At 45.4% G+C, this 21,013-nt stretch overlaps 2 protein-coding genes across 10 annotated transcripts in view; one reads left to right on the top strand and one right to left on the bottom strand.

The window, feature by feature from the left end:
* Nucleotides 1–14,253, bottom strand: part of LOC147574420 (uncharacterized) — a 52,430-nt gene extending 38,177 nt beyond the window's left edge. For 3 of the 9 annotated variants that reach the window (XM_086687577.1, XM_086687576.1, XM_086687578.1), the window contains exons 1-4: nt 9,367–14,249; nt 6,795–6,866; nt 4,657–4,728; nt 725–796 (exon numbers count right to left, since the gene is read on the bottom strand). In XM_086687577.1, coding sequence (XP_086543703.1) covers nt 725–796; nt 4,657–4,728; nt 6,795–6,866; nt 9,367–14,192 — 5,042 coding nt within the window. In that variant the 5' untranslated portion in view covers nt 14,193–14,249. Of the gene's footprint in view, nt 1–724; nt 797–4,656; nt 4,729–6,794; nt 6,867–9,366 lie in introns of all 9 variants that reach the window. The other 6 variants (XM_086687582.1, XM_086687584.1, XM_086687583.1 and 3 more) reach the window with 6 other exon arrangements.
* A 161-nt stretch (nt 14,254–14,414) lies between these two features.
* The window catches only part of LOC147574419 (pleckstrin homology domain-containing family M member 1-like), a 29,645-nt gene continuing 23,046 nt past the window's right edge, over nt 14,415–21,013 (top strand). Inside the window, exons 1-2 of the mRNA XM_086685469.1 lie at nt 14,415–14,427; nt 15,117–15,537. Of these exons, the coding sequence (XP_086541595.1) occupies nt 14,415–14,427; nt 15,117–15,537 (434 nt within the window). The remainder of the gene's footprint in view (nt 14,428–15,116; nt 15,538–21,013) is intronic.

Genomic DNA, 21,013 nt, shown 5'->3' with positions numbered 1-21,013 from the left:
AAAAAACAAAAAAACAACAACAACAACAAAAAAACAAGACACAAATGAAGAAGAAAAACAAGATATTTTCAGAATATTTATCCTTTGGCAGTGATTCTAATTTATAGATAATGAAACATAACCACAATACTCTCTCCATACACTAAAGAAATCTCACTATGAAAGATGCTTGCCTTTTTAAAAAAATATTTGCATGAAAGATTTATACTTTCATGTTTATACATGTGGTGCATTAGATACAAATCAGTAAATGCTCAATAAATACTTGTGTTAAGTAAGTATTTTTTTCTAGAGAAGTAAGTTTATTTCTCTAGAAAAATGTTTCACAACTTTAGCACTGTTGAGATTTATGGTTGGATAATCTTTGTTATGGGGGGGGGGGGTGCTGCCCTGTGAACTGTAGGGTGTGACAGCAGCCCTGGCCTCCACCCACTAGATGCCAGCAGCACATCTACAGTCTGACAATCACAAATGTCTCTAGACACTACTAAGTGTCACCTGGATGCAAAAGCACCCTGGCAGAGAACTGCTGCTCTAGAACGATTCACTCTGACCTCTATAATAACTCTCACACCAAACTTTGCCACAGACAAAAAAGATTTGCTACATAATTTTAGTAGCTTTCGACTAATAAAGTTTCATTCATTCAAAGTGAATAACAAAGAGGTTTACAATTAAGTTTAATAAAAATTCCAAATATAATGAAATTATATTTGTAACTTACATAAACTGCAAAAAAGGTAGTGATTCAAATGCACGTCTTTCAATATATTGTATTTTATTGCAGGATAAATCTCTAGGAAAAGGAAAAGGAAAATATTGCCTCAATTAGCTATAAGATATCTAATTAGTAGGATGATAGTATTGAATAAGTAGCTTTTGGCTAAACTCTGAGAATTAGGAATTGTTATTTGAACCTTCCAGAGCCCCTAACCCTGCCCTCACCTTTCTTAAGAGTCTCACCTTTGTGATCTTCATACATAAAACATACAACTATAGATCTTGATAGATCTTGGAAGTAATCTTTCCTGAGAGCAGAAGAATTGATTAAATGACTTTCTGTGGCCTCATCAATTTCTAAATTATGAGCTCAAAGTTGTGATCTCCACATATAATTTCTAATATTAAAAGGGATATTCTCACATTAGCACACCTTCCTGGTTTAGTTGTATTTCTCGACACCAAGTCAATACCAGAAGAGATAAAAGATACCTTTTCATTTAACTTGAAAAGAAGTTACTCCTCTAATCAATACCTAACTTTGAACGAACTCAGAATTATATTATCATATTAATAGAAATTTATTTTTGGTTGTACATTGCCTAAACGCTCTATGAATTTATCAACTGCTTCAGTTGCAAGTGGGGCCAACAAAAAAACAACATGGTACTGGATTTTTATTTGGAAACACCCATTCTTGATTATAGTTGACCCTCTTATTTCCATTGATTTCAGCCGAGTCCCTCACTTTCCACCTACATGGGTACCACCATCTTCTGACTGGCATTGTCATCTCTGGTCTCTCCCATTCTAATCTATACTGCACACAGTCACCAGATTAATTCTCCAGGAGTGGTTCTCAAATATCAGAGTCACTTGGGAACTTACTCAAGATGCAAATTCTCAGCTCTACTCCGGACTGAGTGAATCAGGAACTGTGGAGGTGGAACCTGTGTTCTGACAAGGCCTCCAAGTGACCCTGGTGCAGTCTAAAGTTTGTCCTAGAGCACTGCTGTGATAACACGGTAGCTTGGCATATTATCCAAGGCCTTCAAAATCCTAAATCTGGCTCTAGTTTCCTACTCTACAGATACCAAAGAAATTTCTCCTGCATTTTGCCTTTCACTCACTCTATTTTGCAAGCATATTCTTCCCAAGATGTCTATCCGATGACACGTCATAGCCATTCAAGGTTCTGTTCAAACAGCATTTCTCTAGTAACTTCCCTGATCCAACTTGAAGTCTTCCCCCCTCTTCTATGTTCCAAAAACAACTTATACTTCTCATTGCCCAAATCCATTTCTTCCCCTCCCCCTCTCCTCCTCCTCCTTCTTCTCCTTCTTTGAATTTTTTAAAGTAGACTCCACGCCCAACCTGGGGCTTGAACTCACGACCCTGAGATCAAGAGTCGCATGCTCTACTGACTCAGCCGGTCAGGTGCCCCAATTTCTTCTTAATATAGTTATTCTGGCATTCCATTTCCTCTGGGCATAAACTCCATGAAAGTATGGACTAGTCTTGCTCATCTGCGTTGTCTACTGTGTTTAAAACTGATGCATGGACAAAGAACAAACTCAAATATTTATAAAATAAATTAACAGCTGGGTAGTGAGTAGAAGGAGCAAAATGACTGAAAAGAAATGTGGTTTTATGACTTTGTGGCTCCCGCTTCTGCACTCTGTCAGTGCTTCATCATCCATTTAGTGCTTATGCGTTATGGTTTAAGCTTCTGTTTATTTTCCCTGTGAAATCATGAGTTCCTACAAGGGTGGGAAGCCTGTCTTAACCATCTGCGTGCCTATGGTACTGGGCATAGGGCCTGTCACATTCTTTTTTAGGTTTTGATTCACATTTTTTTTTGAATGAATGAATGAGAACACTTCACCTAACATGAAATAATTGGCTTACAAAGTACCTCATAGTAGAAATAATGAAAGGCCCAATCCATTGCGCAGTTTGTCTCTTTTGTTTTTCTCCAAACTGTGTTTGTAACGTTTGGAGCCCAGATGGCAGAGGTAGCCAAGAAGACCAATACAAAGTGGTTGTCCCCTAAGACTTGGAAGGTTTGATAATTTGAAGGACTATTTTTAGTGTCATATGAGATTCCTTTTACTCACTACCCTTAAGCCTTCTACATTTGCAAGAAGAATCTATTTTCTAAAGCACATCATTAATAAGGATTAATGAGGGGCGCCTGGATGGCTTAGTCGATTGAGCATCTGACTTCGTTCGGTTCAGGTCATGATCTCACTGTTCATGAATTCGAGCCCCGCATCGGGTTCTGGGCCAACAGCTCAGAGACTGAAGCCCGCTTCGGATTCTGTGTCTCCCTCTCTCTCTGAGCCTACCCTGCTCATACTCTGTCTCTCTCATACTCTGTCTCTCTCTCTCTCTCTCTCTCTCTCAAAAATAAATAAACATTAAAAAATTTTTAAAAAAAGGATTAATGAAATACACAGCTTTGGATGGCATGGGCAAAGAATAAACACTGAACCTCCATAGCAAAGAACATTAGTATCTCTGTATGTCTAATGTACAGAGATATATGCAAACATTTCTTCCTTGACAATGAGGCTGGAGAGATGTTTATTCTGTAATTAGCGAAGTTAGAGGCATTTCTGATGTTTGTTTAGTGTAAACATTTCTAACTATACCACTTAACCATCATTATATTTTTAAAGATTTCATTTTTTTTAAGTAATCTCTATACCTAACATGGGGCTCTAACCTACAACCTCGAGATCAAGAGTTGCAGACTCTAATGACTGAGACAGCCACGTGCCCTTTAGCCATCTTTTTTTTAATGTTTATTTATTTTTGAGAGAGACAGAGACAGAGCATGAGTGGGGGAGGGGCAGAGAGAGAGGGAGACAGAATCTGAAACAGGCTCCGGGCTCTGAGCTGTCAGCACAGAGCCCGACACGGGGCTCGAACCCACAAACTGTGAGATCACGACCTGAGTCAAAGTCAGACACCCAACCAACTGAGCCACCCAGGAGCCCCAACCCCTTAACCATCATTTTAAACATCTATTTTTATGGTGGCATAAGCATTTCCACACCGATCACAGGAATCTGCTCCTGAAGCCAAGAGCACACTGTATGTTAGCTAACTTAACAATAAATTACATAAAAAATAATAATAAAAAAATAAACTAATAAAATTTCCCACACTGAAATCCCTAATCTGTTCTCTTGATAATTTAATATGTACTTGGTAATACTGCTTACATAATTCACCTGCTTAAATATTTCATATTTAAATATTTCATTTAGATTAAATTATTTAAAAATTCTGGGTTAATGGCATTCAAATTAATGTAAGTGTTCTATATTTTCTTGTCTTGTAGGTGACAATTTGAGGTTAACTTCAATTCCTCTCATTTTACTAAGCCAACTTTTTCAAACCTTTTCTGTAAAGGCCACACAGTAAATATTTTAGGCTTTGCAGGCCATATACGGTCTCTGTCACATATTCTCTGTTTCTCTCTCTTCTTTTCTCTTTTACAGCCCTTTAAGAACATGAAAATCATTCTGAACTCATAGGTTGTATCAAGACAGACCATACACAGGATTTGATCCATGGGCCATAAATAATAAATATAAATAAAGGCAGATGGTATATGAACACTTACATAACAAGGTTCATATGGGTGTCCATAATTGCTCAGACCTCATTACCCCTTTTCCTCTACAACTGAAGGGCTTTTTCCTAGATCTTGTCTATAAAATTAAAAAGTTGAAAACGCATAGGAGGTATTTAATGCTAGAGATGGGCTGGGTCCCCACAGACTTACAGAGTTATACAATTTAATAGAGAGAGTTACAGAATTCTACTGTTAGAAGAAATTGTTGCAATTATCTAATTTGAACCCTGTATTTTTTAATAAATAATATAACTAAAAACTCATAATAAATGATGAACTGATTAACTTACAAATACTGGAGGGATAGCAGGCCTTCAAATGTGTCCTTACGTAATTCGGTCAGATGATTTTCACTGAGAATTCTGCAAAATGAAAAGGTCATTTCTGGGTCAAAATGCAAAATAACTACAACTATTTGCTACACAGGACCGATAGATGTGAGAGAAACCTGGGTAATGGTGCCACCAAATACACTAATTCTTATTTAATGTAGGGATGGCGACCTCTGCTGTTTGATTCAAATATTTTCTTCTCACATACTCCTTTGTCTCTCTCTCTCTCTCTCTCTCTCTCACACACACACACACACACACACACACACACACACACCCCTATCCACTCTTCACACCAAAATGTACATTTAATGCCTACTCTCTGGATCACAAAATCTCTGTTAGAATCCAGCCCTGAGTGGCAAAAACATGGACAGAACTGCCACTTCCTCCTCTCTTTTCCCAAATTTTATTGTGGAAGCCCTATTTATAACCATATCAGTGCTACGAGTAAAGCCATCTAATTTTTTTCCCCAACCAAAAAGTATCTGTGAGAACTAAAAATGTGCATAAAATGCACATAACATAAATGCTCAGTTTAATATGTATAGAGTAAATACCCGTGTAACGCTATTTGTTCTTTCTACTGTTGGTGGATACTAGATTTTTCTAATTTTTAGTTATTATAAACAGTGCTGCTTTGAACATTTTTCTGTTTATATCCTAGTACACATTTGCCTAAGTTTCTCCAGGATTTAACAGGGGTACAAAATTGCCTTCCTAAGAGGTTGTGCTATTTCAAGCTGGCAGATTGAAACATGCCAGGTCTCTACCAAACTCCAAACTCCACCAAAGTCCCTAAGAATGATTAGAAAAGATACAATTAGAAAATCCACAACCTTAGCTCAAAGCCAAGGGAGTAGCTCTACAAACACTCCCCACCAGAAATGCCTTGGAGCCACCTACAGGGTGATTAGCTGGGATACTGCAGTAGGACCAAGGACAGCACATCAACCCCACATCCTTCCTCCTGGGATCTGGCAGCAAAGGGTGTTTTCTTCCAGGCAGGAGCCATTGGTGTTAGAAGGGGGCAGGGTCCCAGAACCCTGGAGGAAGGGTCTACACTCTGACTAGCCATTAGAAGTCACCTCCCACCTCTTCTTTAACTCTCAGGGGGACCTGTCACCAATAACAAGCCCCGTGGTTCATTTCACCTCTTCCTTAGGACCAGAAAACAGAAGCAAGTCAAATCTCAACTACAAAGATAAATTGCACTCAGGAATGACCATGTGGAGTGAGAAAGCCAATTCCATTCAGGACAGAAAATAAAAAACAAATATAACAGCTTATAGTCAATGACACAGTTAACAGAGAAAACACAAAAGGATTTGAGAATACCAACATTAATGGGGCACCTGCGTGGCTCAGTCGGTTAAGCATCCGAGTTCGGCTCAGGTTGCAGTCCATGGGTTCAAGCCCTGCACTGGGCTCTGTGCTGAAGCTCAGAGCCTGGAGCCTGCTTCAGATTCTGTATCTCCCTCTCTCTCTGCCCCTCCCCAACTTGCACTCTGTCTCTCACTCTCTCTCTCTCTCTCTCAAAAATAAACACTATAAAAAATTTAGAATAGCATCATTAATATATCCTCAGATAGAGGTAAACAGTACATCTAATAAAAAGAACCAACTCAAGATTATATGAATGAAAAGTATTATCATTAGTAAAAAACTCAGTCTATGAGCAGCAGAAATGGTCGTTGAATAAATTAGAAAACTTGAGGGGCGCCTGGGTGGCTCAGTCGGTTAAGCGGCCGACTTCAGCTCAGGTCATGATCTCGCGGTCCGTGAGTTCGAGCCCTGCGTCGGGCTCTGTGCCGACAGCTCAGAGCCTGGAGCCTGTTTCAGATTCTGTGTCTCCCTCTCTCTGACCCTCCCCCGTTCATGCTCTGTCTCTCTCTGTTTCAAAAATAAACAAACGTTAAAAAAAAATTAACACAGAATTGCAATCGGTAGAGGTTGAGTTGGGATATGGAAGGGGAAACACCTTTCCTCAGAGCTACTGACTTCAAAGTTCTGGACCAAGAAGGACCTTAGAATGCAGTTAGTTTTTTTTTTTGTTTTTTTTTTTTTGTATTCATATTTGGAGAGAATATACTCACAGTTTCTCAGCCCAACGGTATCCCTTCCATACATTTTTATCAATGTAAGAAATAGAGTTTCCTTGGAAATTTCTGTGAAGAAACAAACACAGTTCAGATCCTTGAATAGGTAGGAAGGGAATGAACGGAATAAATAAGAGAATCACTGGCAACCCTGTGGGGAATATTCCAATGCAGTAAATGCCAACTTTCTACTTTCCGCAGCTATCAGCATCCCAGGTGGTGCAATTAATAAAGAGCTAGCGTGGGGCCACTGGCACAAACAAGGCAGCTCCTTAGAACCTGAACGTCCTATTTGTTCCATTCCTTGGGTAGATAACGCCTGTTCATTACTCTGGAGGTAAGTATTTTTTTCCCCCAAATCACTTATGTGTCTAAAATGGTTCCTTCCACAAATCAATGAGAAAATAATAATTCAACGAAAAAAATGGTAAAAAATTTACCATTATCAGCAAACAAATGTAAAGAAGCCCTCTACTGAAACCTCTCTAGGTGTTAGAAGGATAAGGGAAGTTAGAAATTAGAATAACTAACACGGAAAGATTTCTTAGACATATTGCATAGGGAAAAGCAACAAATCACTGGGCAAGGAATTAAAAAGTATCCCCTCATTAGGAAATTAGGAAAAAATGCAAAGGAAAGAGATGGGAAGGAAGGACACACACCAAAAAGGTGACAGGAGTTATCTTATGAGTGGTAGGGAGGGTGGGGTGGGATTTTCACGTTTTATCCTCTATACCTGTGACATTAAAAACAAAAAAAAGTATCCATGATAACTCATGTATCCATGAATTACACATGTTTAAAAGAAGCTATTAAATGCCTGAGGTTCAGTTTCAACCGCTAACCCTGCGTATGACTTTGAACCTTTACCTGTAGTTTTGTCCTCTTCCCTCAACAACAGCTTACCTGGTCAGTTTATATACACATTTTTTTCAGGGGAGTCAGGAATAAATTCAAAACAGATACCCATCTGCCCCTGTGCCTGGTGGACATTTCCAGTCAACCTGAAGCCTTCTGGTTGCTCCTATGTTCCCTGGTAAAAGATGCCTCAACTTCCATCATTCTCCTTTTCTGGGACAGAAGTTTCAGAGTAATATCTGAGTTTTCTCTTTCCCGTGCACACCCCACCCGCGACTGTCATCAGTTAGTCTATCTTGTCACTTCCTCCTTTGCAGTGCTCTCAAGGCTTTTCTTTCTACTCTTTTCAGCAACTCTGATTCGGCCCCTTGTTACTTTACCCCTAGGTTTTGTTAGAACATTCTATCTGGTCTCGCTGGATCAAGCTCTCCTCTCCAGATCGCCCTATATGGGGAACTGAAAATAATCCTCGTTTCAATGGTCTGTATCTCATGCTTGAAAACTTTCAATGGCCCTCTGTAACTCAGAATGTAACGTTCAAACCTCTCTAGCTGATAGTCAAGGTTTCTCGTAATTGGATCTTTAACTGCTTAACCTAATTCTTTTTTTTTTTTTTAATGTTTGTTTATTTTTGAGACAGACAGAGACAGAGCATGAATGGGGGAGGGGCAGAGAGAGAGGGAGACACAGAATCGGAAGCAGGCTCCAGGCTCTGAGCCGTCAGCCCAGAGCCTGACGTGGGGCTCGAACTCACGAACTGTGAGATCGTGACCTGGGCTGAAGTCGGACGCTCAACCGACTGAGCCACCCAGGCGCCCCTAACCTAATTCTTAATTCCTGATCATTCCTGCAGCCATGCCTTTGCCTAGACTTATACCCATTTTTTTCTCTATTTAACACATCAGAGCCACTCTTTAAGTCTCAGCTAAAGTGTTAGCTTATCCATGCAGCTCTCCCTGACCTCCATACTCCACTGAGTACAGAGTCTGCTGAATTCCAACACCCATGGTACCTCTTTTAGTACTTAATTACATGCCACCTCCCTTTTTATGACCATTTCCTTTCTTCCCACCTGTCATTTCATGTTCTGAAGACGATTTCATCCTAGTGTGGCGCCCATCGTACTTACTCTTGGGTTGGGCCCAAACCGAGTACTGTATGTGGAAGGCCGGGGGTCAAAGATGAGGTCTGGGGAATCAAAATAATAACAGCTAACACTCATATTTTGCCAGGCACTGATCCAAGTGCTTCATATGTATTACCTCATCTAGATCTCACAATAATCCCATGAGATGGTAGCTATCATAATTTCCATTTCACAGAAAAGGAAACTGAGTCACAAAGCTAATAGATGACAGACCTCGGCCCAAACGCAGGCAATCTAGTTCCAGAATCTCTACTCTTCACTACTCTGTTGTATCCTATTATAGAGGATGGAGCAAAAATGGGAGAGTAGAGGTTAAGGAATGAAATAATGGGGCTAAAAATTGGATAAGGAAAAAGAATAAGGACAATTACAAGTAAAAGATTGGAGAAGGGCGAACAGTAGTAAAAAGGAAAATGAAGATAAGGGATAGTTGACAAAGAAAAGGTAAAAACAGAAAGTCAGTCAACGTGGTTGGGGAGATGAGGAAGGCCCAGGACGACATTGAGGAAGAGACGGCCATGTCAAGCAGGAGGCAGAGAACGAACAAGTAAAGGCGATTCTTACAAGATGGTGAAGGTGCCGTTGTAGGTGTCGGGCTCCGGCTCGGGCACTCTGCGGAGCCTCTGCTGTAGGCTGAGACCAACACACGACAGTGTCTCATCTTTGCAGGTACAGCGCTCACATATTTTGAGGTCTGTGGTGGCATTCTGTTCTGGTTGCCAAGTTAAAGTTGTGTATGCCTTTTCTGAGGTATAGTTTACAAAATGCACCACAGAATGTTGAGTTGTTGGAGGAAAACCTGTCTCAAATGACTCTGGTTGCTGACTTACAGGAATTTCTAGGTCCATAGGTGGAACCGTGACTTCAGTCAGGTTTCGATGTTGACTCTGAACCTGTTCTGGATGTGCAAGTGTCACCTCAAGGTCCTTTGGGGGAGGAGCTGTAGTCTTCTTCAGGGTTGTCAAATGTTCAGCCTCTGTAATAGGTTCTGGAGTTATAGTAAGCTCCACATGACGAAATGGGATGATGGGTGATGCTGGATGCTGACCTTGATCCTTACTTGGAGTTGGAACTGTCACTTCCTGCTCGAATGGATATTGAACTACAACCTCCTTAGGTGGCTCTGGAGGCTGAGTTGGGGTGTCTCGCATGGTTGGAGAAGGTTCAGTCTCCACACTGGATCCTGCAGTTACAGTAAGTTCCAGGTCCATAGGTGGAACTGTGACTTCAGTCAGGTTTGGATGCTGACTCTGAACCTGCTCTGGATGTGCTAGTGTCACCTCACGGTCCTTTGGAGGAGGAGCTGTAGTCTCCTTCATGGGTGTAGAATGTTCAGCCTCTGTAGTAGGTTCTGGAGTTATGGTAAGCCCCAAGTCCACATGATGAGCTGTGACACTGGGCAATGTTGGTTGCTGACCTTGATCCTTACTTGGAGTAGGAACTGTCACTTCCTGTTGGGATGGATACGGAACAACCTCCTTAGGTGGCTCTGGAGGCTGGGTTGGGGTCTCTTGCATGGTTAGAGAAGGTTCAGTCTCCGTAGTGGATTCTGGAGTTATGGGAAGCCCTGGGTCCAAAGGTTTAACTGTGACTTTAGTTAAGGTTGGATGCTGAATGTGCTCTGAATGTGGAAATGTCACCTCAAGGTCCTCTGGAGGAGCGGTAGTCTGCTGCAGGGCTGAGGGATGTTTAACATCCGTAGTGGGTTCTGTAGTTACGGTAAGCACCAAGTCCAAAGGCTGAACTGTTACATTCGGCAACCACAGACGCTGAGCTTGATCCTGATCTGGTGTTGGAACTGCTGCCTCTTGATATACTGGAGGTTGAGCTACAAGTTCCTTAGGCGGCTCTGGAGGCTGGTCTGGGGTCTGTTGAGTTTTGGCCTTATTCAAGGTTGAAGGCTGAACCTGAACCTGCTCTAGATGTGCAAATGTTACCTCAAGGTCCTTTGGAGGAGCTGTAGTTTTCTTCAGGGCTGTAGAAGCTTTAACCTCCATAGTGGGTTCTGGAGTTATGGTAAGCTCTAGGTCCAAAGGCTGAACTGTTACATTAGGTGACAATGGATGACGAGATCGATCCAGACCTGGAGTTGGAACTGTCACCTCCCGAAACAGTGGAGGCTGAACTACAACCTTCTTAGGTGGCCCTGAAGGGTGACCTGGGATCTCTTGCGTGGTTGAAGTTTCAACCTCTGTAGTGGGTTCTGGAGTTATGGTCAGTTCCGGGTCTAAAGGCTGAACTCTGGCTTCAGTCAAATTTGGATGCTGAGCCTGGACCTGCTCTGGATGTGGAGGTGTCACCGCAGTGTCCTCTGGAGGAGCTATAGTCTGCTGCATGATTGTAGAATGCTCAGCCTCCACAGTAGGTTCTGGAGTTGCAGTAAGCTCCAGGTCAGCAGGCTGAATAGTAACATTGGGCAAGTTTGGATGCTGAGCTTGCTCTTGTCCTAGAGGTGGAACTGTCACCTCATTACGGACTGGAGGTTGTGCTACAACCTCCTCGGGTGGCTCTGGAGGCTGAACGGGGGCCTCCTGCTGGGCTGGAGGAGTTTCTGCCTCCTTAGAGGGCTCCGGAGGTTGAGTTGGAGACTGCTGAAGAATTGGAGATGGTTCTACCTTCTCAGGGGCCTCTGAAGGCTGAGCTTGTACCTCCTGTTGTGTTAGAGAAGGTTCTATCTCCTTAAGTGGCTCGAGAGGTAGAGATAGGGTTTCCTGCTGGACTGGAGATGGTTCCACCTTCTCAGGAGGCTCTGAAGGCTGAGGTGGGGCCTCCTGCTGTGTGGAAGGTTCTACCTCCTTAGGGGGCTCAGGGGATACAACTGGGGCTTCCTGCTGAGTTGGAAAAGATTCTGCCTCATTACCGGGCTCTGAAGGCTGAACTGGGGCCTCCTGAGGTGTGGGAGAAGGTTCCACCTCCTTAGGGGGCTCAGGGGATATAGCTGGGGACTCCTGGAGGACTGGAAACTGAGCTGGGGCCACCTGCTGGGTTGGAGACTCTGCCTCATTAGGGGGCTCTGAAGGCTGAGCTGGGGCCTCCTGCAGTGTGGGAGAAGGTTCTACCTCCTTAGGGGGCTCAGGAGATACAGCTGGGGCCTGCTGGGGGACAGGAGACTGAACCAGGGCCTCCTGCGGGGTTGGAGAAGATTCTGCCTCATTAGGGGGCTCTGAAGGCTGAGCTGGGACTTCCTGCTGAACTGGAGATGGTTCTACCTTCTCAGGAGGCTCTGAAAGCTGAGCTGGGGCCTCCTGTGGTGTGGGAGAAGGTTCTACCTCCTTAGGGGGCTCAGGAGATACAGCTGGGGCCAGCTGGGGGACTACAGACTGAGCTGGGGCCTCCTGTTGGCCTGAAGCAGGTTCCACAGCCTTACGGGGGTCTGGAGTCTGAGCTAGGACCTCTTGTTGGCCTGGAGAAGACTCATCTTCAGGGGACTCTGGAGACTGGGAAAGACGCTTGGACTGAGCTGGAGAAAATTCAACTTGCTCAGGGGGAATAGGAGATTGAGCAGGGACATCCTGCTGCACTGGAAGATGTTCAACCTCCTTAGTTGCCTGGGGACTTATGAAAATCCTCAGATCCACAGGTTTAACTGTGATATTAGGCAACACTGGATGCTGAGCTTCACCTGGACCTGGAGGTGAGAATGTCACCTCATGCTGTACTGGAGACTGAGCTACAACATCTGTAGAGGACCCTGGAGGCTGAGCTGGATGCTCATACTGAACTGGAAAAGACTCGACCCCCTCATTGGGCTTTGGTTGCTGAGCTGGGACCTCTTGCTGGATTGGAGAAGGTTCTCTACTTGCAACAGGCACTTGAGGCAGAGCTGAGCTCTCCTGCTGGCTTGGAGAAAGTTCAATTTCCTCAGGAAAATCTTCGGGTGGAGTTGGGACTTCGTGCTGGACTGGAGAAGATACAACATTTTCAGGGGGCGCTGGATGCTGATGTGGGACCTCCTGCTGGGTTGGAGAAGGTTCAACTTCGCCAGGATATTCTGGATACTGAACTGGGGTCTCCTGCTGTGTTGGAAGTTTCTCCTGTGTGGTAGATTCTGGAGATTGCGTTGGAGTCTCCTGTTGAACTGGCAAAGATTCAACCTCAGGGGACTGTGGAGGCAGAGTTGGGGCTTCATGCTGGGTTTCAAAAGGTTCCACATTAAGAGGCACTGAGGGCTGAGCTCTAGTCTCGTGCTGAACTGCAGAAGGTCCCACCTCTGTAGTGGGTTCTGCAGTCATGGTAAGCTGCACATCTGGAGGTTTCAAACTGACATTGGGCAGGTTTAAATGTTGATCACGGTAGTGACCTGGAGGTGAAACTGTCATCTTATGATGCCATAGAGGTTGAGCTGGGTGCTCCTGCTGGGTTGGAGAAGGTTCCACCTCCCTGGAAGGCAGCTCTGGAGGCTGAGCTGGTTGCTCTTGCAGGGTTGCAGAAGATTCTATCTCCTCTGGAGACTGAGCTGGAGTCTCCTGCTGGGTTGAAGATTCTGCCTCATTAAGGAGCTCTGCAAGCTGAGCTGAGACCTCCTCCTGGGTTGGAGAAAGTTCAGCTTCTCCAAAAGGGTCTGGAAGCTGAGCTGGGGGTTCCTGTTTGCTTAGAGAAGGCTTAGCTTCCTCACGAGGCACTGAAGGCTGAGCTGGGGTCTCCTGCTGCCTTAGAGAAGGATCAATCACCCCAGGAGGCTCGGAATGCTGACCTGGGGTCTCCCGCTCACTTGAAGGCTCAACCTCCTCTGGAGGCTTACCCGAGGTCTCTTGCTGGGTTAGAGAAAGTTCTGCTTCCTCAGTATGTTCAAGAGGCTGAGGTGGGGCCTCTTGCTGGGCTATAGAAGGTGCAACACCTTTCTCAGGCCCTGGAGTTGTGGTAAGTTCCACATCTAAAGGCTTACCTGTAACCCTGGGAAACATTAAATAATCCCAACCTGGCATTGGAACCACCTCTGGGAGCCTTTGATGCTGGGTTAGCTGGTCATTCAGATCCTCATCTGGCCCTGGGGGTAGTTCTCCAACGGAATCCGTGTCCAGGAATGGAACCAAAGTCTCCGTCAACTCCTTAGGCGGGGCCAACATCTGGGCTGGAGCAGAGGACCCCAGGTAATTAAAGCCCCCCAGCCCAGCTGGGGGTGTAAGCGCCTGGGGCGATTCGGGTGGGGGATCAGAGGAGCGCGACGACCAGGGCTCAGCCGCCTCCAGGGGGTCGGAGGTCAGCTGGGCAGGGTCCAGGGCCCACTCTGGAGGCTGAGCTGCCTGGACCAGCAGCCACAACGGTTGCCACATAAGGACAAGCAGTGGGGCCAACAGGCGCAGCCGGGACATGACTTGCGGAGGCTCCGGGGCGCAGCGACCCAGGCGAGTGGGGTACTGGCGCTGGGAACTGAGCGGGAGCCAAACCATTATGGCAGCCCCGTGATGCGCGCGTGCACTGTTAGCAAGTGCGCGCCCCTCCCCCGCCTAAGCCCCACCCTTTATTTATTGACGTCTTTATTGAGGCCACCTTTATTAGCCCCTGGAGATGGGCTCTGCACCACCAGAGCGGGCCCTATTCCCAGAATCACTTGGGGCCCAGGCCTCCCTCCACCCTGCAAAGGCCACCACTCCCCCAGTCCCTTTGGAGGAATGGGGCGCCCAGGTGGCTCAGTTGGTTGAGCGGCTGACTTTGGCTCAGGTCATGGTCTCACCATTCATGGCTTCGGCCCCGCATTGGGCTCTGTGCTGACAGCTCAGAGCCTGGAGCCTGCTTCAGATCCTATGTCTCCCTCTCTGCCCCTCCCCTGCTTGTACTCTCTCTCTCTTGTTCTCTCTTCAAAATAAACATTAAAAAATATGTTTTTTGAGGAATAAATGCTTATTGTTGTTTTTTTTTTTTTTTAATTTTTTTTTCAACGTTTATTTATTTTTGGGACAGAGAGAGACAGAGCATGAACGGGGGAGGAGCAGAGAGAGAAGGAGACACAGAATCGGAAACAGGCTCCAGGCTCTGAGCCATCAGCCCAGAGTCTGATGCGGGGCTCGAACTCACGGACCGCGAGATCGTGACCTGGCTGAAGTCGGACGCTTAACCGACTGCGCCACCCAGGCGCCCCGCTTATTGTTGTTTTAAAAAAAATTTTTTTAATGTTTATTTTGGAGAGAGCAAGAGACAGAGACATAGAGTGCGAGTGGAGGAGTGGCAGAGAGGGTCATAATCTCGTGGTTCATGGGTTGGAGCCCCGCATCGGGCTCTGTGCTGACAGCTCCGAGCCTGGAGCCTGCTTCAGATTCTGCGTCTCCCTCTCTCTCTGCCCCTCCCCAGCTCACGCTCTTTCTCACTCTCAAAAGTGCAGGGACTGACGTCCTTATCCTTCCAGCTCTCCTACAAGTCCGCCATCTTAAACGAGTGGACGCTTACCCCACTGGCTCTCTCTGGGCTTTGCCCGCTCTCTGAGCTCGACCCCCTCACCACCTCTGGGACAGAACTACAGCGGAAAGAGTCTCTGGATTCAGTTTCCCATTCCTCAGGCTCGGAGGACATCGAAGTCCAGCACTCAGGCCATAAGATCCGACGGAACCGGAAGCTCACGGCCTCCTCCCTCAGCCTGGACACCGCCAGTTCATCCCAGCTGTCTTGCAGCCTAAACTCTGATAGCTGCCCACTCCAAGTGAATGGCTCCAAGAGTCCAGACCGTTCCGAGGAGCCCATGTCCTACGACTCCGATCTGGGGACAGCAAATGCCGATGACTCAGACCCGTCTCTGCAAGAGTGAGTGTCCTCCCCCCACTCCTTCTCCTCCCCCTGCCTTCCTTCCTTCCTTCTCCTCTTCCTCTTTCTCTCCCTTCCTATGGCATGTGATTGCCTGTCACTGAGCATTGACCTCTCTAAGAGCATAAAGGAAAAGAGGACCGTGGCTCTTCCTCAGGGACTGGAGTTGCCGGGACTTATAACTGGAGGCAACATGGGGCAGCGAGGAGAATGGATTCAGGGAGGGCTCAGAGCTGAATCAGGCTCCGGCTCTGCCCCTGGCTGATCTTCGACAAGTTACCTAATTTGTCTGAGGCTTCGTGTAAAATATTATTGCCTCTAGGGCGGAAACTAACGGTTCGGAGTTAGATGTACGACTTCCAAAAGACGCAGTGAAGCCCAGCGCGTCAGGGTGCTACGCTGCGACCTCCCAGAAGGCCTCTGAAGGACACAGACCCTGAATGAGGCCTGGAGGAGGTGGTGCACAAAAGGGGCCAAGCAAGTGAGTGGAGGAAGAGCACAGGGAGCAATGAACTTGACTAGAGAAGGGACCCTGGGCAGAGCTATCTCTTTAAAAGAACTTTTTTCTATTTGAGTATTGTTGACGCACAGTGTTATATTAGTCTCAGGTGTACAACGTAGTGAGTCACCATCTCTCTATGTTAACCATGCTCACCACAGCAGAGCCTTCTTCGTTCAGGCCCTTTTGAAACATTCATTTTTTGGGGCGCCTGGGTGGCGCAGTCGGTTAAGCGTCCGACTTCAGCCTGGTCACGATCTCGCGGTCCGGGAGTTCGAGCCCCGCGTCAGGCCCTGGGCTGATGGCTCAGAGCCTGGAGCCTGTTTCCGATTCTGTCTCCCTCTCTCTCTGTCCCTCCCCCGTTCATTCTCTGTCTCTCTCTGTCCTAAAAATAAATAAACGTTGGGAAAAAAAAATTAAAAAAAAAAAAGAAACATTCATTTTTTAATAGATTTATTTTTATGGTAAGAAAAAAAAGTCTACCTACAGTGAAACGTCTTTTCCACCTTTGTAACCATAATTGTTAATTCCTTACATCTTTCTTTTTCTTTTTCTTTTTTTGTTTTTTTTTTAAATTTTTTTTTTAACATTTATTTATTTTTGAGACAGAGAGAGACAGAGCATGAACGGGGGAGGGGCAGAGAGAGAGGGAGACACAGAATCTGAAACAGGCTCCAGGCTCTGAGCTGTCAGCACAGAGCGGACCGTGAGATCATGACCTGAGCCGAAGTCGGCCGCTTAACCGACTGAGCCACCCAGACGCCCCTCTTTTTCTTTTTTTTAAAGTTTATTTATTTATTTTTGAGAGAATGAGCAGGGGAGGGGCAGTGAGAAAGGGGGACGGAGGATCTGAAGCAGATTCTGTGCTGACAGCAGAGAGCCCAACGTGGGGCTCGAACTCACGAACCGTGAGATCATGAGCTAGGCTGAAGTCAGACATTTAACTGACCGAGCCACCCAGGCACCCCCTTTACATGTCTTTTTCTGATGTTTCTAAATGCACCTAACAGATATGAATAGATAGACTTTTTAAATGTCTTTTATATTTCTTATCTCTGCCTCATCCCCACAAAGCTATTATAAATATACTGTTTGATACCTTGTCTCAGAAGAGATCAGAATTTTTGTTTTGGAGCTTCATATCAGTTTCTTCAGTTTTTTTTTTTTTTTCCCCGTGGCATGTGTTTCCATTGTATGAATGTACCTTAGTTTATTTGACCAGCCCTGTATTTACTGGACACTGGAGTTCACTCTTTCTATAAATAACCGTGTGTATGTGATATTCTAATTCTATGCAACTATCTCTGTTCAGTAAAGTCCCAGAAACAGAATTGCTGAGGCAAAGGATAAATGAATCTACAATTTTCATAGATAACCGCCTGTTTACACTCTGTCAGGAATGTACCTGTGCCCTCTCGGCCTTGTAGGCAGAAGGTATTATCAAACTTTTGGATATTTGCTCATCTAATAGGTAGAACATGATAAACTTTTTTTTCAAGTTTATTTATTTGTTTTGAGAGAGAGAGAGAGAGAGAGAGAGCAAGCGAGCATGAGTTGGGGAAGGGCAGGGAGAGAGAGGGGGAGAGAGAGAATCCCAAGCAGGCCCCTTGCTGTCAGTGCAGAGCGTGATGCAGAGCTTGATCCCAGGAACTATGAGATCATGACCCGAGCCAAAATCAAGAGTCGGACGCTTAACTGACTGAGCCACCCAGGCGCCCCGAAAATGGTAAACTTTTATTAAGCGCTTCCTTCAGCCAGACCCATGTTCCCTCAGCCAGTGTCTAGGATCTTCTTTTCTACTCCTGTGTGCCCCTACCTTCTTGGTTCATTCAAGTCTTTACAGGTTTCCCAGCTGCTGTGGGAAGAACACCAGATTGGGTGCCGGTACGGACTGGCTTGTAGCAGGATCCGGCCTCAAGCCCTGTTCTACCAGTCACAAGTCCAGTAACGGCAGGCCAAGCGTTGGCTCTGTGAGGTTGTTTCTTCATCTGTAAAGTGGAGGCTCCCTCATAGGGATTCTCTGGCTGAGAATCAGATCAGATGCCTGGGGGCGAATTACGGCTGAAGCAGCTTCTGAGCAACAGAGCACATTAGCTAGAACTTTCAAACATCAAACAAGAATTTAGGTAGAACATCCTGGAAGGGAGCAATCCCCGCTCTATCGGCTGGGCCCATGGCGTGACTTAAGTTCACTCACCTGTCTGAACCCTTCCTTGTGTCTCCTCCTCCCACAGGCCAGCCCGCCGGCCCTCTGTCTGTCATGTGCCCTGCTTTTATCTTTCGTGAGTCTTGTGATTGGAAAATTCCAGCTTAAGGCCGTTGAATCAGTGACCATCCACCCTGTGTGGGAAGCGTCATCCTGGGCATTGTGGGAGAAGTCAAGGGAAGAGGGTCAGGATGTACAGACCAGCGCGGGGCAGTGGCGTGCGGAACCAGCAAACACAGAGCACACAGATGCACAAACACACATCCAGCACCGTCACTCTGAGTGCTGGGCTTGAAGTTATCTTCGCACGTCCACACACACCAGCTCTTAGAGGGTGTGTCTGAGGGTGAAGAGTCACATCAGCAGTTAAGAGTTCGCTTATTTTTGTCATATTACTTAAATATTTGTTTACGTGGATTTTTTAAAGTTGATTTATTTTGAGAGAGAGAGAGAACAGGCGTTCTATCAAAATAAATGTTAAAAAAAGTTTTTTAAAATCATCTACAAGTTAAACATAAAGTACAAAAGATGTAACATTCCAAGGAAATGTATTAACTTAATGTTTTCTGGAAACCAAACTGCAGTTTGCTTTGTGAATAGAGGATTGATGGCCTGAATAGCTTCTTTTGTGTTGGTTGGGTCTGAATTACAGTGATCGCTGAGAAGCACAGCTAGGGGCCGGTGGTTAGGAGTGTGGACTCAGGAGCCAGACTGCTGGAGTCTTCCATTAACCAGCTTTGCGACCCCGGGCAAGATACTCAACCTTTCTGACCTTGATGTCCTCATCTGCAAGACGGGGATAAGAATGCTAGGAAGTGAGTTAAGGTATGCAAAGCGCTTAGAGCAGTGCCAATCACAGGGTGAGTGCTCCATAGGCGGTGTCATCATCATTTTACTACTGGGGGTCCCCGTGATGTCAGTTCTCGCGCTACTTGTCTGTGTATACACGGCTGCAGATCTGTGCTTGGTGATATTTGTCAGAGGTCGTTATCATGAGGCCTTCTCTTGGGGGAAATGATTCTTCGCACATGCGGCCCCCTCCTGTACTTTCATGAGCACCCCTGACCGCCAGGTGGTGCCGTGGACCCCAACGCGCTAGTCCACGCGCTCAGGAAAAGCGCAGGCTCAGAATCGCTTGGCGGGGGCACTTTATGGGGTGGTCATGCCGATTCTCCAGCCCATGCTTTTATTCCACACCTACGCCTCTGTGTACGCGCAATATACGTATGTGTATAATACGTATATGTTTCCAGACTGTCTTCTAAATGAAAGCACAAACTTCTAGAATTTTTCAACAGGCAGTTTTTGAAAAACGCTGCCCTGAGCTGGACAGAAGTGGAAGGACCGGAGCGGTGTCACCGTTTCAGCCCTATGTTGGTTGCATTTTCTTCAAAAGTTTTGAAAATTCTCTTTCTTTCACTTTTCCTTCAAAACCTCATCTCTAGCACTTTTTCCCACTTGATGTGCATGTCTCTTATTCTCTCTGGGTCCTGCCGACCAGCTCTGATCCTGGTGAGACTCCTGTGAACTTGATTTCATCCTGACCGTGGTGTTGATTTGGTGGAAACTCTAATTTATCACACAAGCTTCTTGCTGTCGGGTGGTGTTTCTTTATTCCCACACCCAGTCCACTCCATCATTAAAATGTGTCTTACAGACGAGGGGTCATTTATAATTGATAACCATTTCGGTAATGCTGGTGAATCTTTCCGTAATTCTCTTTCCTTACATTTTTATAGCCATGTGTGTAGAGGCTAAGCAGTCTTGCCAGTGGCGATAAGAACAACCAATGACAAATTGAGGTTAATGTTTATTGAGTACTTACTTTGTGCCAGACACTCTATAAGCATTTTACCTATATGATCTCATTCAGCCTTGAACACAGTCATAGGTGGGTGCTGTTACCGTGCCGGTTTTACGGGTAAAGGAATGAAGTCCGTGAACTTTAGGAACCTATTGTGGGGCCACAGCAGTGTGCCAACCAAAGCCAACCAACATCACCCTTTAAGGAAACCCCTTACCCACTAGCTATGGATTTACCTATTCTGGACATTTAATACCAACGGAATCATACACTATGTGGCTTTTTGTGACCTCCTTCCTTCACTTAGTAGGTTTTCAGGGTTCATCCGTGTTGTAGCATGGGTCATGGCTGAATCATATTCCATTGTGTGAATACACCACAATTTGTTTTATCTTTTCAGTTAGTGGACATTTGTTCTATTCCTACTTTTTGGCTACTGTGAATAATATTGCTGTGAACACTCGTGTACAGGTTTTTGTGCAGACATTGTCTTTTCATTCTCTTGGGTATATACCCATGAGTTGAATTGCTGACTCATATGGTAACTCTATGTTTAACTTTTAAGGAACTACCAAACTGTTCTCCACAGAGGCTGCACCACTTCACATTTCCGCCAGCAGCGTGTAGGAGTTCCATTTTCTCTACACCTTTGCCAACACTTGTTATTCTCTGTCTTTTTAATTTTTAAAAAATTTTTAATGTTTCTTATTTTAGAGAGAGACAGAGAGAGAGAGAGAGACAGAGCATGAGTTGGGGAGAGGCAGAAAGAGAGGGAGACACAGAATCTGAAGCAGTCTCCAGGCTCCAAGCTGTCGGCACAGAGCCCGACACAGGGCTCGAACCCACGAACCGTGAGATCATGACCTGAGCCGAAGTCGGATGCTTAACTGATTGAACCACCCAGGTGCCCCTCTCTCTTTTTTATTATAGGCATCTTGGTAGGCATAAAGTAGTATCTTATTACGGT

The sequence above is a fragment of the Puma concolor genome, chromosome E1 (assembly GCF_028749965.1).
Source record: "Puma concolor isolate L17-30 chromosome E1, mPumCon1.1.hap2, whole genome shotgun sequence".
Lineage (NCBI taxonomy): Eukaryota > Metazoa > Chordata > Mammalia > Carnivora > Felidae > Puma > Puma concolor.
This window is presented reverse-complemented; position numbering and strand designations above follow the sequence as displayed.